This window comes from Plasmodium fragile (genome assembly GCF_000956335.1).
Source record: "Plasmodium fragile strain nilgiri unplaced genomic scaffold supercont1.32, whole genome shotgun sequence".
NCBI classification, from domain to species: domain Eukaryota; phylum Apicomplexa; class Aconoidasida; order Haemosporida; family Plasmodiidae; genus Plasmodium; species Plasmodium fragile.
In genome coordinates, this window is record NW_012192612.1 from 48,970 (window position 1) to 69,795 (window position 20,826).

General features: G+C 31.3%; 4 protein-coding genes across 4 annotated transcripts; 1 reads left to right on the plus strand and 3 right to left on the minus strand.

Moving 5' to 3' along the window:
- Positions 1 to 2,648: 2,648 nt before the first annotated feature.
- AK88_02994 (uncharacterized protein) lies at positions 2,649 to 3,611 on the plus strand (the record flags this gene model as incomplete). The annotated part of the gene is made up of 2 exons (XM_012480617.1): positions 2,649 to 2,717; positions 2,850 to 3,611. 2 exons carry the CDS (start codon positions 2,649 to 2,651, stop codon positions 3,609 to 3,611), a joined length of 831 nt encoding a protein of 276 aa, XP_012336040.1.
- A 2,733-nt stretch (positions 3,612 to 6,344) lies between these two features.
- Positions 6,345 to 8,086, minus strand: AK88_02995 (uncharacterized protein; the record flags this gene model as incomplete). The annotated part of the gene is made up of 2 exons (XM_012480618.1): positions 6,345 to 7,844; positions 7,976 to 8,086. The coding sequence occupies 2 exons, from the start codon at positions 8,084 to 8,086 to the stop codon at positions 6,345 to 6,347; spliced, it is 1,611 nt and encodes a 536-aa protein (XP_012336041.1).
- Positions 8,087 to 12,513: 4,427 nt separating this feature from the next.
- On the minus strand, positions 12,514 to 13,775 carry AK88_02996 (uncharacterized protein; the record flags this gene model as incomplete). The annotated part of the gene is made up of 2 exons (XM_012480619.1): positions 12,514 to 13,557; positions 13,704 to 13,775. The coding sequence occupies 2 exons, from the start codon at positions 13,773 to 13,775 to the stop codon at positions 12,514 to 12,516; spliced, it is 1,116 nt and encodes a 371-aa protein (XP_012336042.1).
- Positions 13,776 to 15,927: 2,152 nt separating this feature from the next.
- AK88_02997 (uncharacterized protein) lies at positions 15,928 to 19,660 on the minus strand (the record flags this gene model as incomplete). Its single annotated transcript, XM_012480620.1, has 2 exons — positions 15,928 to 19,266; positions 19,454 to 19,660. The coding sequence occupies 2 exons, from the start codon at positions 19,658 to 19,660 to the stop codon at positions 15,928 to 15,930; spliced, it is 3,546 nt and encodes a 1,181-aa protein (XP_012336043.1).
- Between the last annotated feature and the right edge of the window lie 1,166 nt (positions 19,661 to 20,826).

The following is a 20,826-nucleotide window of genomic DNA, read 5'->3' on the forward strand; positions in this document are numbered from 1 at the left end:
GAAATATATGCGCACAAATTATTAATTCTCTCGCTGCTTTATAATGTTCCATCATACCACATATATCTAGGACATAGCATCTATAATTACTTAAAATCATCCTATAATAATTTTATGCATACTACTCTTGTCACATTTAAAGAGTGGTATATGTACATTTCTACTTCCTTACTTTTGCGAAAGCTACAATTCTTACACACTACTATCCTCATAACTGCGTCACGTCTAAATAATTCATCAACTCTCATCTATAATGATAAATCACATCCTTATATTTTCCCCATTTCGTGTCTACAATGCAAAAACAACACACACTCAGTTATTATTTTTCCTCCCGTGTATAAATCTGTGCTACAATAGAAGTGTGCCGTTTTTGTCAAACTATCAATTTTTCATGATATTTGTGGACACATGATTATTTCAATATGTTACTATAGATCTGTTCTTACCCTTACAACGAAAATAACTTCATCTCCTAGCTCCCATAACTTCTCTTATATTGTCCTATCCATTAAACACCATGAAATTATAAAGGGCATATAGTGCCCTGTAATAACTCTCCCCAGGACACCTGTCACATCCTTATTTTACCGTTAAAACCAAATAGTATAAACAGCTCGACACTTACTGTTCTAATGGGTTGCATATAACCATTAAAATAAATAATATATATTCATAACCGTTGGCACATTCATTATTTCTTTCTCGCGTTCTTATTAGACTTTACATTCAGGGCTCCCCCTATTCATTTTAGACCTATGGCACCCTTAATTAGTACTATCATTCAGTACCCATACCTGTTATGCTCCTATTACCTCTTATTCACAGGATTTATGTCCGCTACACCCTTGCATAGCATTCCTTTGTATAATAATTAGTGAGTATCCAAATAGGACGCGTTCTGCATCCTCATGCATTATACTCATACGTATAATGAATCATCCACACATCATAGATGCCATATCTCTCGTGAACAATCATCCTCATTTTCCCTTTTTGTAGTTATTTTGAATAAAAAAAAAATAAACTCATAACACTTTTTTAATAATAAGTAGAATGCTAATTACCCTATTCAACCTGAACCATTTCATATGTGTAATTAAAAATTTGTAACACGCTTAAGATCCTTTTAATAATCGAAATTTCAAAATATAAATTGCAGATTTTATAGTCAGTTTATGCCTAATAATGCCCACAATAAGGTGAATCCATAATAATTTCTTCGTCCGGTAAAAAAAAATTATTTAATTGCTCTACCTTCAAACACACACACTTATTTATCATCACTGGTAACAACTGAAGTAAACTGCATTATACCATTTTAAAAAAATTCACACTCTTCAGCTTTCAGGTTAATTTATTTTCTTTCTTGCATCGTCGCGTTGCATTTTCTGTTCCCTTAAATCCCGCTCATATTATTCGAAGTACAATGATGCTAGAAATATATGAACCATAACATAAGCCCTTGAACCATACACTACCCAATGGAAGTATAACAAAATAGAACTTACATTTTAACTTCTTTATCGATAAAAAAATGAAAACTCCCTTAAGACCACCTGTTATAAATTCTACATTAATATAAATGTAACTTCTTACGGTACAATCTATTAATATTTTCGTTTATAAATACCAGGTGAGAACAAATAGGCCCATAAAACCAGTCCTGTTCTACTGAATGTTCAATGCCACTTTAGCCAAGTGTTGCCCTTTTCTTTTTTCTTTTTCTTTTTCATACTAAAAAACACTTCACACCACACACTTCTAAACACAAGAGAAACGTTCAATGAATAAAATGAAAAATTAATAAAATAAACAAATTAACGCATAAAAATTAATTAAAACAAATTGATACTTATAGAAAAATGAAATGTGCTTATCTGAAAAAGCAAGTTCATCCATAATATGTTATGGTTGCAATAAATTAAAAAAAAAAAAAAAAAAAAAGGAATCAACCGTCTAAATTACTTCATTCCTGGTAATGATAAGTTATTACGTACTACGGGCTTGCTCACACATAGAAAATTATTCCTTACGCACAATTAACACACTACTCAATTTAAAAGGTACTGTAATTTTAAGACCCCTTTTTTTATTGTAATTGTAACGAGAACACATCAAATTTGCATCTATTCGGTGTAACTATTATCTCCCTGAACAAAAACAAAGTACAAATAAAATATTTATAACCGAATATATAACAACTAGCTCAATAAATATAATAGAGCTAGTGTGTAACTAACATGCACTCTGCAGATAATTTTTAAACCACTTCAGTTAGGCATAGAATGGTTCTTTCCAACGGGGGGAATGAAACTACACACAAAAAGGTTTATTCACTAACAGATTGTGTTTCTTGCCTAATTTTGTTTTAACATTCAAACTTTTTATTGTGCATTTTTTTCCAACCGCATTTCTTCTGTTTCTATTTTTTTTTTTTTACAATATATTTCGTAAAATTCATCATAGAGCTAAGCAGCTATCATTTCCGTTTTCGTCTTTTTTCTTTTATACTCTAAATTATTAAGCTACACGAAATGCAAAAAATATATATTCAAACACATCTCACATTCTTATTATCCCCAAAATTGAATAGAGAAAAATAAGAAGTATCTATGACATCAAATATAACAAAAAATTAAAAAAAAATGGTTTCTCCCAAATCTATTATTTTGTTTGTTTTATCGTCTGCTTGCCTTCTAAGCGATATTTCTCCAGTAATACAGAGATAGCACACATATGCATACAAAATTCCCCCTTTTAATTCCTTTTTAACAATATAAATATATGCTCTAGGAAGTAAAACTTGTAAATTCTCTTAAACTCTATTTCCTCTCACCACTTTTCAGTCCATTCAATATGAACACAGTAGCTCCACTCCGGATTTAACGAATCCAGTCGAAGCGGAACAAGAATATGAGGCGAATAACGTTAATTTGATAGAAGAACAGAATAAAAACTGGATGATGAAACTGGAAGGTGAATGGAAGGATTTTACCTCTTCTTTGGAAAATGACAAAATCATATGGATCCAAGAAAAAGACAAAGAATGGGAACAGTGGCTAGAAATAATGCAGGAAAAGTGGACACATTTTGACAAAAACTTGAATCCAACATACAAAAATTATATTTTGAAAAAATCTTCAGAATGGGATAATGTCGATTGGGAATACTGGGCCAACACAGAATGGCATGAGTTAATGGAAAAGGATTGGAAAAATTGGATGTATGGAAACAAGTTGAGTTTGAATAAATTAATAGATAATAAATGGATCAATTGGAGTAACGAAAAAATGGCGGAGTGGCTAATTCAAGAGTTGAATGATGAGAAAGGTTCCTATACACAGACAACACAAAATGGAGAGTTGACCAGCACAGAAGAAAATAATGAAAATGTGTCCAGCTTGAATAATAAAATATTTAGTAAAAATGAACAGTGGGAAAATTGGACTGACAAAAAAGAGAAACTAATTAAAAAAATAAAGAATTCTATTTGGTCAGAATGGAAAAATAATAAATATGCCTCGTTTAACCAATGGAGACAGTGCTTTATTAAAAAATGGATAAGGGAAAAGCAGTGGGAAATAATGGTTAACAATGAGGAAAATTAGCTTCCAAATCAGGATTATTGCTATAAGACTAATGGAAGTATTAGAACGAACACCACATTTCTTCCACGCCACCAAGTACTCATTTAAATAGTTAATATGTACGCAAATAGAAGGTTAAAAAGTACAATCTTATATTTAATTGCCCATAAAACAACAATTTTTAAAAATCCTCTTCCTCCATGATGGATGACAAGAATAAGTAATATTAAATTTCCATAAAAGGACACATGCGCCTGTATATATGTACATACCATATTAATAAATACACATCCATAAGATACACACTTTTCGAAGTATCGCCCTCCTTCCCAATCGAACTGGGCTATTATCTGTCACTATAAATTTAGCTTCAATAAAATTCATAACAGAAATCTACACATAGCAAACATTCGAATGCTGTCAGTGCGTACAACCACTATTACATTTTTGCGAAAAAGTTTAAAACGGATAATAATAGAAGAAAGGAAAATAATCATTTACACATGCAGAGGCATCCTTTGAATTTGTTCCTTATAAAGGATTAGAGTCCTGTACTTTATTGTGCAGTATTTAATATGCTACATTAAATTCATATGCCTCATTTTTTGTCCTCTTTATCTTAAAAAGACATATTTTATTCACAATTCGCTGTTTCCTCCATTTCTACTTCTTTACATATGCATCATTTACAAGACACAAAATTTTTTTTGAAATAGTTTCAACAACATCCGTTTATATATACTAATAACAGGACCATACATTTGTATAATATTAAAAAAAAATTAAGTACCGTTAATTAATAATTTGAAAAAAAGAAAATAATTTTTTTCAGTCCTGTATCATAGGACAGTAACAGAAGTATAGCAGGTACAATTTGTATTTGAAAAATGATACTATATAATACAAGCAATAACACAAATTGCGTTCTACTTTTCTACTTTCAATATTATATGACTTAATCTTGGGAAATATGGTCTTCTCTTATTATGCATTAGTTATAGAAAAGTATTAATAAGTCAATAAATATTACTATGAAAAAACTTCTTTGACACACAGCTTGTATCATTGTCGATGACAAACAACTGTACATAACTTCACTGATATGAACTATAATTGCAAATATGTAATCTCCCAATTCTTATTTTACACATAGAAATGATAACAATGTGAGAACCAATGTATGAATATTAGCATCCCATGGTAGTGACGCAATTCCATAAGCATTTAACGAGAAGAAAAATAAAATATGTATTAGTTCTGACCTTTCTGTTTTATTTGATCCATCATAATTACACAGGATCATGCTTAAGAACATTCACGCAACCATGCAGACGATTATAGATCAATAATACCTGCAAAAAATTACAAATTTTCTTTTGCTATTTAATAAATATCATTATACATAGTGAAGCTCCTATTTTGGTAACATTCCTTTAGCATCGAAAAAAAATAAATGTAAACAGACTCGCATTTTCATAAATGAACTCGAAAAAAATGTGTACTCCATGTACTTATCATTTCTTAGCAAACAAATGAGATATATCAACATGGAATAATTGCTATTCCTTAGTGAAAAGACCTACTTCCATTTTGTATAACAAAGGTTTTGCATATAAGAGTCAACTCCATCATGCATAAATATATAAAATGGTTAAATAATTGTACTATTAAGGAGAGAACAAAGATATTTTTCACCAACTTTTTTACACGTTGATTAATGCAAAATTTCTCTTTTTCTTAATATTATACAACACATTTTTAATTCGCTTAATATGTGTGTAAAACTCATAAAAAGAGGCAATGTTACCGTGCTTTAATACTTCCTGAATGCTAGGTAACTAAACTACTGATTTAATAGTGCCCTTAAGAATAAGGCCATGATACTCATATTTATTTTGATATATGTTGATTTCCTGAAATGCACATCCATGTGTACAATGCTCAGTGCGCACACAACACAGTAAACATCATTTGACAATATTTGAGTATAACACAAATAGTAATAATAGTGTAATTAACTCATTAAAGGATAAAAACTGACTACATCATCATGCACGTGTTTTTAAAGAAAGTTCCAATTACGAATGTTACTCCGTGATATTTTTAACGTAATCACTATTAAAATAATGTATTTTTCGAAGTAGCCATATTAAATAATATTAAGTTTTCTGATAATATAATTAAAATTATATATACATATATCATACTTTATCCAAATCGTTTTACAAGACGAGACAGGATTATCTTGTACATATTTTATTTGTAAACGAATAAGAGAATTTTTTAATTGTCCAAATGTTCATGTGTTACTGAAACAATTAAAAAAATTATAAACATGATAGAAAGGTAAAGACATAAATTAACTAAATAATTAAAAAAAAACAAAAATGTATTAATTAATATTTAACAAATTAATAATAATGAATGTGTAAATGTATAGTCAATATATCTGTACATACATATCCACATATAACTTTTATTGATATATATATGCAATATCATGCAAGTGTAGAGTCATGCATTTTTTGCACTTCCCGTATAATAACAGGTTTAACAATTTGAATATTACAAGAAAAAAAAAATATATACAAATATTTATATATTTTTAAACAAAAAATTAAATTGCAAACAATATACTTTCATATTGTAATGTGGAAGGGACACATGCATAATTCGTATTAAGATTAAGCATATATATATTTTTACTTGTATTGTACGAAATTAATTGTGTACATTTTTTATACCTCATAACAACTAATAATTAAGAGAATCAATCATAAAAGCTAAAATATTACTCAATTTTTGCACTTCGGGGGAGTCCTCTATATTTTCCTTTTCAGATTTTTCCCCTTCGGGACATTCCTCCTGTTTTTCAAATTTCAATAAAAACTTTTCCAAGAGACCTATATATTCCTCAATACCTGGCTTTTCAATTCCTTTCCTCTTAAATTGATATTTTATCGATCTCTTTATATTTCCTATGAAAAATGAAATACCCATCATTATTAATATACCAGAGCCATATGTTCCTACAGAACCCAGTTGTGTAATACCTATTCCTAGTGCAACAATCATAATGGGTATTATGAAGAAAAAAGCTTTATAAGTAATATTTATCATCTGATATTTATTTTTACTAATATTTGGATCCTTCTTATATTCGTCTACCTTAGCATACACCTTGAACATAAGTTTCTCAACATGCTTCTCCAATTTTCTATTCACCGTATCTATCAACATACCTATAATATTTAATACTGACAATATCTTCTTTATTTTTTTCAAAATAAGCATAAATTGTTTTTTTCTTTTTTTTTTAGTATTCGTTGACATAAGGCCCTTATCATTATTTTCATCTTGATCAAATTCCTCATCGTCGTCTTCTTCTGCCTCTTCTTCTTCTTCCTCCTCCTCATCTTCCTCCTCCTCCTCCTCATCGTCCTCCTCATCATCATCATCTCCTTCTCCATCAAAGTAATCTACACATTCTGTTCGTATAAGGTTATCGACATTGCATAACAGCTTATCTTTAACTTTCCGAATTTCCTCTAGTATAAGCTCTATTTTTATTATTCCTTGTTTTTCTACTTTTTTCTCTAAAAAAACCTCAATATTTATAATTCTATTTTTTGGCCCTTTACACTTAATTTCTGTATCATCATTTCCCTCATTAACTTCGTAAATTAATTTATCCCCACCTGTGTTGTCATCCCCCTCACCCTCTGCTTCCAATACTTCCGTAGTTATTTCATTGTCACTTTTCCCATCATCACATTCGGATTCGACTATCGCGTCTGCATCTGTCTCAGTTAATTCATTTTGGCTTCTACGGTCATCGCTCTCTCCCTCTACTTCTTCAGCCATTTCATTCTCGCTCTTCTGACCCTGGTTATTTTCCTGTTCTTCTTGGTTCATATTATTTTCACCGTTTAATTCACTTATAACTTGTATTTTCCCGTTTTTTCCTCCTCCCCTTTTTAATTCATCTCCAAATTTTAAATTCAAACCTTTCACATCTTGGCTCTTCGATGAATTCCCTCTTTTTACCTTTCCCAGATTTGCTGCTTCATTGTCTGAATTATCTCCACTTCTTAGATGAACAGTTTTTTTCTGTTTATTATGTCCTACCTGTTTTTTTATATTTTCCTCATCTACCGTATTAATGAATTCGTGTTTGGCTAATAATCTATTACATCTTGGATTAAGTGTGGTATCTATGCTGTGACCCGTATCTAATGCTTTACTAATGGTTCCCTAAGTGAAGTTTAAAGCAAAAAAGGATCATTATGAAAAAGAGTTCACAAGCTAGCAAATATGTAAAAAGTATTATTCTTAACAAGAACAACAACGGAGGGCGTTATAATAAACAAAAATGTTATCTATACCTCATTGTTCCAATATAGACATATCCAAAGGAAAAGGGAAAGTATAAGAGTTTTCTTAAAAAGGAAGCAACTACTTTTTTCTTTGCTCGGCTTGTCCTTTAACGTAATCATATTATCAATGGACACAGTATTTTAAATTGATTTTTAAATTATAAACCATCGAACGTAAGGCTACAATTACGTTATTCTCCTTTCATCATTTTTTTTTTTTTTTTTGTATAAAAAATGTAAAATAAATATATGAATTATTAGTACATGCGTAGTGTATATATATGGTTATATATGTATACATATACATGTATATTAATCGTATAATACGTAATGGGGTGACAAACAAGACGGGGTTCGTCAAAAATGTACTACTCAAACATTCGTACAAAATGCTTCTACAACAAGACAACTTCGCCTAGAATCATGTATGTAATAATGGCTTCATAAATAACAATACATATATATATGTGCATATGTATACATATATACGTATCAGTCCTTATATAGAATAACCATGAAAGATACTCTTCCTCTAGTTATTCAAAAAAAAAAAGTTGTATGCTATATTTATCATATAGTATTTAGGTAAAATGTACTTGTACAAATATGCAAAATTGTGGCTTAAAAGAATTTCTAAAAAATATGTTACCTAACATTCAAAATCACAATGTCCTACATATTTTTACTACGACATTAGTTTTTATAAATAAACAAATAAATATCATTAAATTATACCAATATAATAAGAATCATAAACAGCAAAAAAAATAGTAAATTTTTATTAAATTCGTTATCTAATTCTTATTCTAAAAAAAAAAAAAAAACTAGGTTAAAATAACCAAGTCCTTACATTATGTTGTAAACAAATGAGACATATATTAAAAAGAAAAAAGAACATTTGGTATTTAAAACAATGTTGACGGGAATTGTTTCTTCACTTTTTGGCTTCATTATTATTTAATACTACAATTCGCATCTATAATTTGGAATGTTGTTTTGTACTTTTCCATAAAATGAATACATATATTATTCATCATGTATTAAATATAACTCGTAAAATAAAAAAGAATTCGTAAATTGAGAACAGCGTGATTTGTTCTTCTTTTTTTACGTATGAAAATAAATTCATCTCTTACACTCAAGAGTTTAATAATGAAAAGAAAATGTCTGAAACGAAATTTACGGAGGACGACATAAATTCAATAACAGTGCATAAAAAATTTCGAAAAAATCTCCTCAAATAAAACAAACAATATGTTTAACCAACAAATAATAATAATATGCAACACAAATATATTTCCTTTTAAATATGCTATAAAATAAATATCAGCATAATTTTGCGAAGTTGCTGTCTTTGTAATTTTTCCTGATTTAAATTTCAAAAAAATTTTCATAAATTTAGGATCATTTTTAACAGCATAAAAATATACAAGTATAACCATTTAAGAGAAAAAAGAAAAAACATAATTTGTTGACTAATATGCAACAAACGTATGAAAAAAAATAAGCACTCACAATAAATTTATGTTTTATATGTACATGTTTAACCATAATTTCTATTTATATATGCAACTCCGCAAATTGTCTCCCTAATTAAACAATTGCTCTAACGAGAAACATTGGTAGCATTTTTAAATTACCCGCAAAAAATGTTGTTTTCGTTTCCTCGCAAGTGGCTATTTTGTGTATATAAATTTAGTAGGTATAAAATGAGCAAAGAAAATTAACATATTTTAAAATGCTTCCTTTTATTTTTAAGAAAAAAAAAAAAAATCGTTCTACAATTTAGGGTAACTATTCCTTGGTTTCACTAAACATATAGTCATGGTCTCATTTTGCATGATGCTTAACTTTTTCTGTATTCACTAAATCAGGCTCTATATGGTGATACCATTTGCTTTGAACGCACGTAGAAAAAGTGCAAAACACATTTAACAACTTGTAAATGCATTCAACATTAATTTATTACATAAATGAAGTAAATTACAAAAAAATATGTGATATATTTTTAGCAACAAATTTGCAGATTCGTCTTTATCTGCTAACAGATTTAATCACTCTATATAGGCGTTCACCTTTACTAAACCTTTTGAATATTCTAATTTTGTTTCTCTTTTCAATACAAAATAAAGTTCGTAAAAATGATCTATACATTTATGTGTTCACAAAATGTGGTAGTGTAATTCATAAAAAATGTGCATTTACTTTTAACGAATTTAATTTTTGTTTGCACATGACTTTTAATTAAAAAAATTTACAATACCTATATAACACATATATTCATTGCATTTCATAACATCCTATTGATTTATCAATTATAACCTTTATAATTATATTATACCCTACTGCGAAGCTTACTATAATTCTTCATCAGAATCAAATAATTTTTATCTAATCCGATTATAAAATAAAATGTAATTCATATTTTAACTGTTAATGATGGTATGCGACGCAGCTCAGTTTTTATGGCTACATTTTTGCTAAGAATAAAAGTTTCTCTTAATTCTAAATTTTTTTGTGGCATGTAATATTTCGCAGGATTAATTACAATCAAAAAGTAATTGGCCTATGTTAGTGTCTACAAAAGAATGTGTATTTATGTAGTGTAAATTTTGTCCAAAAAAAAAGAATTAACAATCCCTAATTCTTAAAATTGTTGTTAATTATCAGTGAAGTGACAATTTTCTGTTCTCATAAATGTTGCACATACAAGCTAATCCTCCTCCCATTTTCTGTGCAACTAATTACAACGAAAGTGGGAGAGGTTCTTATGTGGTTAGTAAAACCAACTTAAGTTATGACAAGCGTATAATTTTCACTCAGAGAGAAGTATCAATTTCACTCATAGCTTCAGCATTACATGAAAGCAGGTTTTATTAATTAAATGTAATAAACATGAGTTACTCACAGATGTCTTGCAACTAGAACTGCGAATTTTTTGTTTTTCTTTTTATGATACAGTTAAAACGTTCATGCAAATAGAAGTCAATGTATTGGTTCTATCCCATAGTAGGCGAATAAACAATTCAAAATATGCTATCGCTCCTGGGTTAGGAGTGTATACATATGAAACATTACTTGTTTTAATCTTTATACAAAATGAGGAATCTTAATTTGGAGGTATCAATCTCCCTTTATTATTGCCACTAACACCATCGCGCATTTAGTACAACGTGATCCAAACAGCTAGCTCGTATGCGAAAAGATAAATGTGTTCCTAATCGTAGTATACATATGAAATTCATAAGCATCGTACTGTCATTAGTGGAGTGTACATATAGACACATATACACGTTTACACTTATTAATTCATGTCATTATACTCAACGTTAAGCGAATTCTTCTATGGGTATGTAATTGCCATAAAAGGGAACAAATCAGAAATGACTCCCTAAGAACCAATAGCATATGCCTATATCTCTAACGCAGTTAATGCACCCTTCTAAGGAGGATTAAAATAGAAACAGTAATTTTCTCTACCTTTAATTATTTTATCATGTGTGTATTAGGGTCACATGATAAGAGGGCGTACCGTCAAAGATGGGCTGCTCTCGGTTCCTCTCTCAATTGAAATTCATTACCACAATAAATCGAGTTATTACCTAACAGAGCTAATCAACCACTCTAACGAATATGCTCAAGGAAATAAATTTATCTAATGCCTGTAAATATTTTTATGCGTGCCGTGGCAGATTAACAAAAAAAAAAAAAAAAAAGTAAAAACGAATGATCCTTCATAAACCTATTCCCATCGTCTAGGACTCTTCACGCGGCCGCAAGGCAGAATTGTCTACTAAATATTCACATTTCATAAAAAACGAAAAACAAAGCCTTTTCGTCCTACTGAATAGAAAACAAGGCGTATTTATAATTAACACAAAAACATGAATAACACATCTGATAAATAAGCTTCGAAGTAATCAATTGAAATAAAGAAAATTACCACAAAAAAAAAAAAAAAAAAAAGGAAATAAGGGAAAACACAATTCGAATAATTTCATTCGTAACTTCCTTCTTATAAGCACCGTGTCTCAATTTTTGTAACCACGCTTTTTAAAAAAGAAAAAATGTCATTTTTAAAAAATTAAAAAAAAATGCAACTAGTTAGTTTCCTTTAAGTTAAAATAAGAAGTAATCTTAATTAACTTTAGAAAAGTAAAAAACAAAAAAATCAGATGAACACACTTGGTGACGACAAATATAGATTATCAAACGAGTCAACGCCGTTGTAGCAACTTGTACTTAACAGAAAAGTATATTGCACAATTGATCATATGTGTATATTCCCACATATGCCTGCAAATTGCGCAAATTATGAAAATTGGGGTGGAGCTTAAGTAAACACTGGACATGCCACACGTGTAAGCTCAACAAAAAGTCATTGGGATAAACAAAAAACAAAATAAATAAATAAAATAAACATTCAAATTTGAAACAAATTAAACAAAGGAGAATTTTCCCAAATTCTCACAAATAGCTAGATATGACCAAGTAAATGTCAGGGGCTCAAAAATATTTATATAGACATGGAAAAACGAACTAACAATTCATATGATGTATCCTATAAATGTTTTCACGTAATCCATGAAATGAGGCTTACGTATACCGGAACATCTCAAGTCATATTTCACAATCTTTACAAAGATGTAAATGCATGCTATAATGTTGAAGCAGCAAAATATAATCATCACCCAATGCAAACTTTCAACCGCCTTAAATGCAAGTCCCGCTAGGGCGATTATAAAGGGTAAGGCGAATGTACCACCGTATACCATAACTCTGACCAGGTAGCGTTTAGTTTTGCTAATATTTCGATTCCTGTCACATTTATCTACGTAACGCAATCCTTTAAATATCATTTTTTCTATTGCAGAATCTAACATGCCAATTGGGTTAGGTATGCCTGTTTTCGTGTTCGTAGTGTTTTTCATACTGTCTGAGGCGGGGAAAACAACATTGTTGTTTTTTGTTTTCATAGAATCCTTAATTTCTCTTGAGGCCTGCCCATCATCCTTTTTTTTAGGTACTTCTGTTTTCACTACCTCCTGATCGTTGAATTTTTGCTGCATCTTCTTAATTTTTTCAAGTACTACATCTACTTCCTTTTTACATTCCACCCCATTCGTCACTTCTGTACTCAACGCTTTCTCTTTCATTGAGTCAGCCTTTTCGGCACTTTTTCTGTCCTTCTCTGTGTTATTTTCTGTATTAATCATTTTAACGTTCGTTATTTCCTGTTGTGGAGGATTTGGCAGTTCCTGATTTTGTGTTACTTTTTCATCTTGCACACATTTTAATATTTGTTGTTTCTTATTTTCTTCTAATATATGACTATCATCAGAATAGTTTAAATTTTGTCCATCCTGTAAGGAAATTCCTTTCTGCTTATCATTTGACGGGGACGCTTGATGCACAGCTACAACATTACTTGGATTTTGGCGAGTTGGCTCCTCATTTTTCGGGGTGCTCGATTCTAACTCACACACTGATTCAGGATGCGCCTGGACTTCTGCTAATAATAGTCTACTAGTTCTTAGTTGGTATGTTGCAGCAACGCTATTCGTCCTTTTTAGGTTTATACTACATGAACTCTAAAAAGAAAGAATTATAATGAGTGCATGATTGTCAATGAGAGGAAATGTGTTAATGTCCACATCATTATGAAGAATTGTATGCTTTTAAAAAAAAAAAAAAAATGTACATGATGTTGAAATGTTATTATACATATAATACCTACCAAGCTATTATTATACTGATACACTAATAGCAAAATGAATAACATAAAAAATTTCAACAAAATGGCTAACATGATATATTTTTTTTCCCCTAATTTCTGTTTCCTTTCGTGTTCTTTGCCATATATGTAGCTATGATGGAGGGTACTTCCATTATATACATAAAAGTACCTTTGTACGTATATGCAAATACTCTACATACTCATATTCACATATAGAAGATATAGATACATAGTTCTATAGATATATATGTCATAGAGATTTTTCTTTTTTTTTTTTTGTTGTGACTTTTTAAAATTGCTTATTTATGTTAGCCACATAAGTTTTTTTTCTTTTCATCTATCTCAATTTTTTTCATGGTATATAGTAAAAAAGACTCTTACATTGGGCTTTACACAAGTATGTAAATATAATCCTGACAGTTAAACATGTACAAATTTATGCATTCCCAAAAGGAAAAGGTATTTTAAAAAAATTTATTTTTTCATTTTTTGCAAATTCGTAATAATATAGAAACTATTTTTTAATAATTAGTACAATATAATATCAACGTAATTTTAACTAGTTGAAATTGCTACAACATGTTAACAAATAGATGAATTAATCAGTCGTTGAATTTTAAAACAGGGCAACATTTTTATATACTTTTTTCTTTTGCTCCAAAATATAATGTATTCCCACGGTTACCACTTAAAACCCTAAACAAACTAAAACAATTGAATTCGAAAATTACGAAAACGCATAATAAATATGTATATATAGACCACACGGGTGCCGTTGTGGATGAAGGGAATATTTAAAAGTGTAAAAATGGGTTAACTGTATTATACAACTTTATGCAAATTCTTAATTTGTAACGGGATACAACTTTAAGTGCACATGTATAGAAAGGCAGTTTTAGAGAAAAAAATATTTAACTACCCCTCTGAATGAGTAATTTGTGTTTACTAACAATATAGGTCAAAACAAATATTATACGGTTTTTTTAAAACTTATGTCAATATGTAGCATTATTATATGCATATAATTATCTTAAATCCATGGGATACAGTACACTATTTCATAAACGACCGTATTTTATTATATGTTTTTACAAAAAAAGCGGAAAACAAAATCTTAAAAAGTCATATAAGAATGTCGAAGCTAAAACCAAATGCCCTATTACACATTTTTTATTTCAAAAGTTTTAGTATAAAATGGGCTTTCCTTTTTTCTCTTTTTATTTTTTTCCCCTTTTTTTTTTCCTCTCCATCCATAAAAATTTTACTAAGCCATCATTTAGGGCCATATTTTATGTACGGCAAAATTTTTCTAATCCCTACGATGTTAATATTAAGCATATATCATATAATTTAGTACCTATAAAAACTCTACAAGAGCAGGAATTTTTTTTTTATTTTTTTTTTATTTAAATTAAAATTTAAAAATTAAAGTTTATAAAAATAGTTTAAAATATGTACCTGTAACCAATGGGTTGCCGGAACATACAAACTATGTTTTATGCACATTTGTATGTATTGTTAAAATTTGTGAATTAATCCACGAAATGTATATATATACTTATATTTCGATTTTAAAAAAATTACAGATTGGTTGGGGATGTGCACAAAGATGTATATACCAGAACACTCACTTTGCCTATATACAAGTTTGCGCTCTTATAAGTACATATATATGCGAAGAAGACGCAAAAGCAATGATTTCCTCCACGCACTTCTTACCACACATATATGAGCGCTAACTGGGAATTACACAAAAATATACATTCTCTATGTCCAATATTTACAAAATTGGTTGAAATAAAGTGTACGTGGAAAAAAAAGAAAGAAAAAAAAATATATATATATATATTTGGAGAAAAAAAAAAGTTGCCCAATTTGCCAGAGCGCACCTTTTCTGGGATACACACAAGTTAGTGACAGCCCCTATATGTAAACAAGTACCATAAAAAAAAAAAACTAAAATAAAAAAAAACATAATGATATGGTTCTTGCAGGCTTCTATTCTCCTTTCCATTTTTACCATATCGGGAGTTTCAAAAAGTTCGCAATTTTTCATGCAAATGAAGATATACACCCCCCGTATAGTACTATACGCAATAACAACACATTGTGTTCTTCTCTACCTTTCCCTATTTTTATTTTATCCTTGTACTCTAAAAAGCTAGTTCTTCGAAATGCGCTACAAACACATGCACAACTCACGTACAGTACACTATCACCCTGATTACTTCACCAGTTCGTTGTAAACAGCTTCAACATATTCTCTGAAGTACGACATATTGTTGTATGCGTCTATATAGAAGGAGTAGAATTTTCTCTTTTTATCCTTGTGGACCTTCATATCTATTTTCGACACGAAATATGTTACGGCAAAAATTGTTAAGCAAGATGATAGGATAGACATAGTCACAGCTCCAACCGCCAAAAATCCAAATGAACCCAGTGTTCCAGTGAAATATGGGATAGAGAATATTTTATATTTATTTATTAGTCTTTTCATCTTAACAAAAAAACCTTCATTAGCCTCAACAACATTCTGACCGCTTTCTGTACTTTCCATTAAATTATTAACTTCTTTATCTACTAGTTCATCCACTCTTATAAGGAAGTTCTTAACTGTAGTGTAATGCTTTTTAATCGTTTCAACATTTAATCCAATCATGTCTGAAAATTTTATTGCTGCATCTTTAAAGTTCTTAATAGATCTAAATATATTCTTCGCAAATAAAAGAACATCCGATATATTTTTTGCGGAGAATATACCTTGTTCTTCTGGTTTATCCTCCTGTATTTCTGTACTTGGAACTTTAGGTTTGGGTACTTGAACTTTACGCTTTGCTTTTTTCTCCTTCTGTGGCATCATAAAGGATTGTAGTTCTGGTGGTATTGGCATTTGTGGCATTCCCTTAACAGCACTTGCATCCAGTGCACCAGAAAATATATTCTTCAAAGATTCAATATCAGCTGGAGATACCCCTTTGTTATTGTCCATTACGCCAGGTACACCCTCCTGCAAACCTTGCATATTACTTAAATTTCCTAACATACTTGGATTAAATACTGCCTTTCCGGAAAATATATCTAAAAGGTTTTTCTCTAATTGTTCATTTACTAGAGCTTCATCCTCTTCTCCTTCTTGCTCCTCCGCTTCCTTCACAACGTCGACAGGTGCCTCTACTACACCTGTTTTGACTGCTCCTGCGGGGCCCATGGCCTGTTCTGTTTGTTCGTCCACTGCTCCTTGCACAACTTCGAGGGACTGTTTCACAGATTCTTGTATTTTTTTCATTTGTTCCTGCATGAGTTGGTCCATGGGCGGCACAGATTTATCTGCTTCTTCGTCCTCTTCTTCTTCTTCATCCTCTTCTTCTTCTTCATCCTCTTCGTCGGACTCCTCCTCGGATTCGTCGCCGTCATCCTCTTCTTCTTCATCCTCGTCTAAGAGTTCCTTTACCACAACAGCGGGTTTCTCTTCTACAATAACCTTTTCCTCCTCTTCCATCACTTCATCCGCAGCCTCCTTTACAACCTCCTGTACGGATTCCTCAGTAGCTTCCTCCTCCACGTCCTCCACAATCGTTTCTAGCGTGTCTCCTAAGTTATCTTCTACGGTGCGTTCTACAATTGTTTCCACAGATTCATCTGAAGTAGCTTCTGGAGTTTCTGGCACAATCTCTTCTATAGTTTCTCCTGCAACTTCATCCACAACTTCCTCAACAGTTTCTTCTACTGCTTCTGCCGCAGCCTCTTCTGTAATATCTGTAACAGCCTCTTCCACAGCTTCCAAGTTTTGTTCCACGGATTCTATAGCCCCTGCTGCAGTACTTGCAACAGGTACTTGTGTAGGTTCTGCTGAAATTTCCTGTACAATATCTTCAACACTTGCCGCAACAGATTCTTCTGTTACTCCTGGCACAGTTGTTCCTACAGATTCTGCGGCTGTGTCCGTCACAGATTGTGTAGCTTCTTCTAAAACTTGCTCTGCGGTTTCCTCTACGGATTCGTCAGCTATTACCTCTGCAACATGTTCTATAATTTGTTCAAACGCCTCCTCTATGGATTCTGTAGCAGATCCTTCTGCAACATGTGCCGCAATTTCTTCCGCTACTTCAACATTTGGTTCTTCCGTCACATCTTCGATAACCCCTACTACGGGCTCTACTACGGCTTCCTTAGCTAACTCTGCTGCGACCTCTTCCGCTGTTTCCTGCTCTCCCATACCTTCATCTTTTAATTCCGCCACGACGTCTACTAACGCATTCTCATTTAACTCTACTTTTTCTTGCACATTCTCTAATACACTTGCCAATAAATTTTCGCTGGCTTCTAACTTCTGCCCAAAGTTTTCTAACAAGCTTGCCTGCACTTCTGTTAAAACATCTAATGCGTGTTCATCCGCCCCCTGGGCTACACTTTCCTCCACACTTTCTGCTGTCGTTTCTTCCACATTTTCTAATACCTGTTCTTTTATTTCTTCTATAACATCAACAATGTTTTCCTCTGCGGCTACCTCCTCTGTACTTTCTGCTGAAATGTCCGACACATCTTCCTTAGTCTCCTCGGCCATTTGAATATTAGTCAACAAATCTTCTTTTATTTCTTCTAAATTTTCTAATACGCTCTCATTCACGTGCGCGCTATTTCCCAAACCCTGTATCATATCCACTAGCAAGTTTTTGTTGTCCTCTAGTTTTTCTGCTACATGGTCTAAAAATTCTTCCTTCATTTCTTTTATATGTTCTAATTCGTTTTCACTTGCTTCCTTATTTTCTTCTAAATTTTTCAATATATCTTCTGCAACAACCTCCGCGGCTGGTTCTTCTGCGCTTTCAAATACGGCTTCGTGTGCTTCCTCATTTACATCCAATTTGTCTATTATGCTTTCTTTTATTTCTTCTAATACGTTTAATATATTTTCATGCATTGCTTCCTTTTCTACTATTACTTCTTCGTTAGCCTGCTCTATAACTCCCTCCGCTGCTTTCTGTGTGTTATCTTCCTCAATCACCTCATCAGCAGCTTCTTGCACAACTTCCACAGCCTCCTGAACATATTCAACCGTTGCCGCATCCTCGGGCTCCTCTACGATTGCACCAGAAGGTTTCTCACTTGTCACCTCCTCCTCTAGGATTTCGTCAGCAGCTTCTTGTACAGCTTCTTCTACAACCTCTTCTATAGGTTCCGCAACATTGTTTTCTACATTATTAGACACATTATCCAATGTGCTGCTAACTGGTGCAACCGTTTCTTCTACATTACCACCTTCGTTCCCTCCCTGTTTTCGCTTTCGCAGGTTGTTAGTCATATCTTTACTTAAGTTTTCTTCGTTCTCTAACTGGTCCATGATAATTTTATTAATTTCTATATCATGACTTTCGGAAATTCCCGTAGAAGTTTCATATGGGTAGTTATCACTGGATTCATTTTCTATAACGACATTTTTGTTCGCACCAAAATATAATTCATTTATGTCACTATATTCTGCTAATGATCTTTTAAACGCTACATCTGCTTGGTTGTATAACTTTCCATTCTCGTAGTTCCACGATTGGTGAGAGGCATTCTGAGAAAAAGGGGGAAAAAAAAAAAAAAAAAAACAGGGAACACAATTGAGCAGTGAAATATGACGAGCTACAAACACGAAACCTCTCATACGGGGTTCATATATTTATGCACATAAATGTATATATACACGAACAGGATTGCGAATCCCTATTCTGCTGTGCACTCCTATTCTTCCGCAAGCTTACCTCGCGGGGGTTCTCAGGCGATTGCGATACCCATATCAAAACGACGCATGTAATCACTTTAAACAAAACAGGAAATCTATTCACTTTTTCCTTCGCGTCATTCTTTTTCACAGTGCTCTTATCTGTTCTGTTTGAAATGTTACTCATATGTTGATTATTCTTTCCATTATATGTAAATAAACTCCTACTGTAACGTTTATTTATCATTTTTATGGAATCCCTTTAAATGTGTAGAAAAAAAAAAAAAAAAAAAAATTCAAAGTAATTTGCACAAATGTTTCTGTAGACTCCTTCCTTTTGCGTGCTTCCACGTGTGCGAAGGCATGAACAAAAAATACTTCGAAAATGTTTTTCTCTCCTAACTTGTCATAAGACGGTACTTAAAAACATTTTATTAATTTATTAAGAAAAAAAAAAATTCATAGAATATTCACTTTGGTGAAGATGGGCACTACAAACCCAAGTTACAAACATGTGTGGGTGCACCCTATTCGTACGTGTTTTTATACAAATTCACATACGAGTAATTCTAGACGCACAGGTAACACACGCATGTATGGCCAACTATAGCCGCTTAATACTCGCATTCTTTTCCTTGCAAACTCTTCTTTTGCGAAAAAAAAAAAAAGGGAGATGCTAAAAGTCTGCCCAAATTGGAAAGGTACAAAATTGGCATATGTAAAGGTAAAACCGTGCGGTCAAAATCAGTAAAGATGAAATGTTATAAAAAATGACAAAAGCCCAATGCTAAATGTCAAAATCAAAAAACCAATAAGAAAAAAAACAAAAAGCAGTTACAAGTGAACTCTCAAGAATTGGCATATGTTTTCACTATGCAACTCTCTCCATATATATTACATTTCGAAAAAATAAAAAAACTAATAAAATTCAAAATCCTCTAATAACATAGGGTGAATTCAAAAAAAAAAAAAAGGCTTGTTCATTTGATCATCCATACATATGTATATATATTGTACATCTATATGTATAGCTCATTCTATATATATATATGTATATATATATATGCTATGGTATCAACATCCCTCCCTCTTTGCTTTGTCACTTCGTTTCGGTCATTGCTTCAATGTACGTATAAAAGCATCTAAAAGAAATGAGAGTCATGCAAAAAAGTTCGCATTTCTAGGAACTTATACATAACATCCAGCAAGTTGCGATTGTTATAAAATTGGAATTGTGACTTTATCACAAAAGAAAAATAAAATTTCGCAAACAATTGCCTTCTACGTTTTCTTAAAATTAACAGTACATGTAATTTTACTTCACAAAATTATGCTATAGAAAAAAAAAACAAAAACAAAAACAAAAAAAAAAAAAAAAAAAAAAAAAAAAAAAAAAAAAAAAAAGAGAAAACA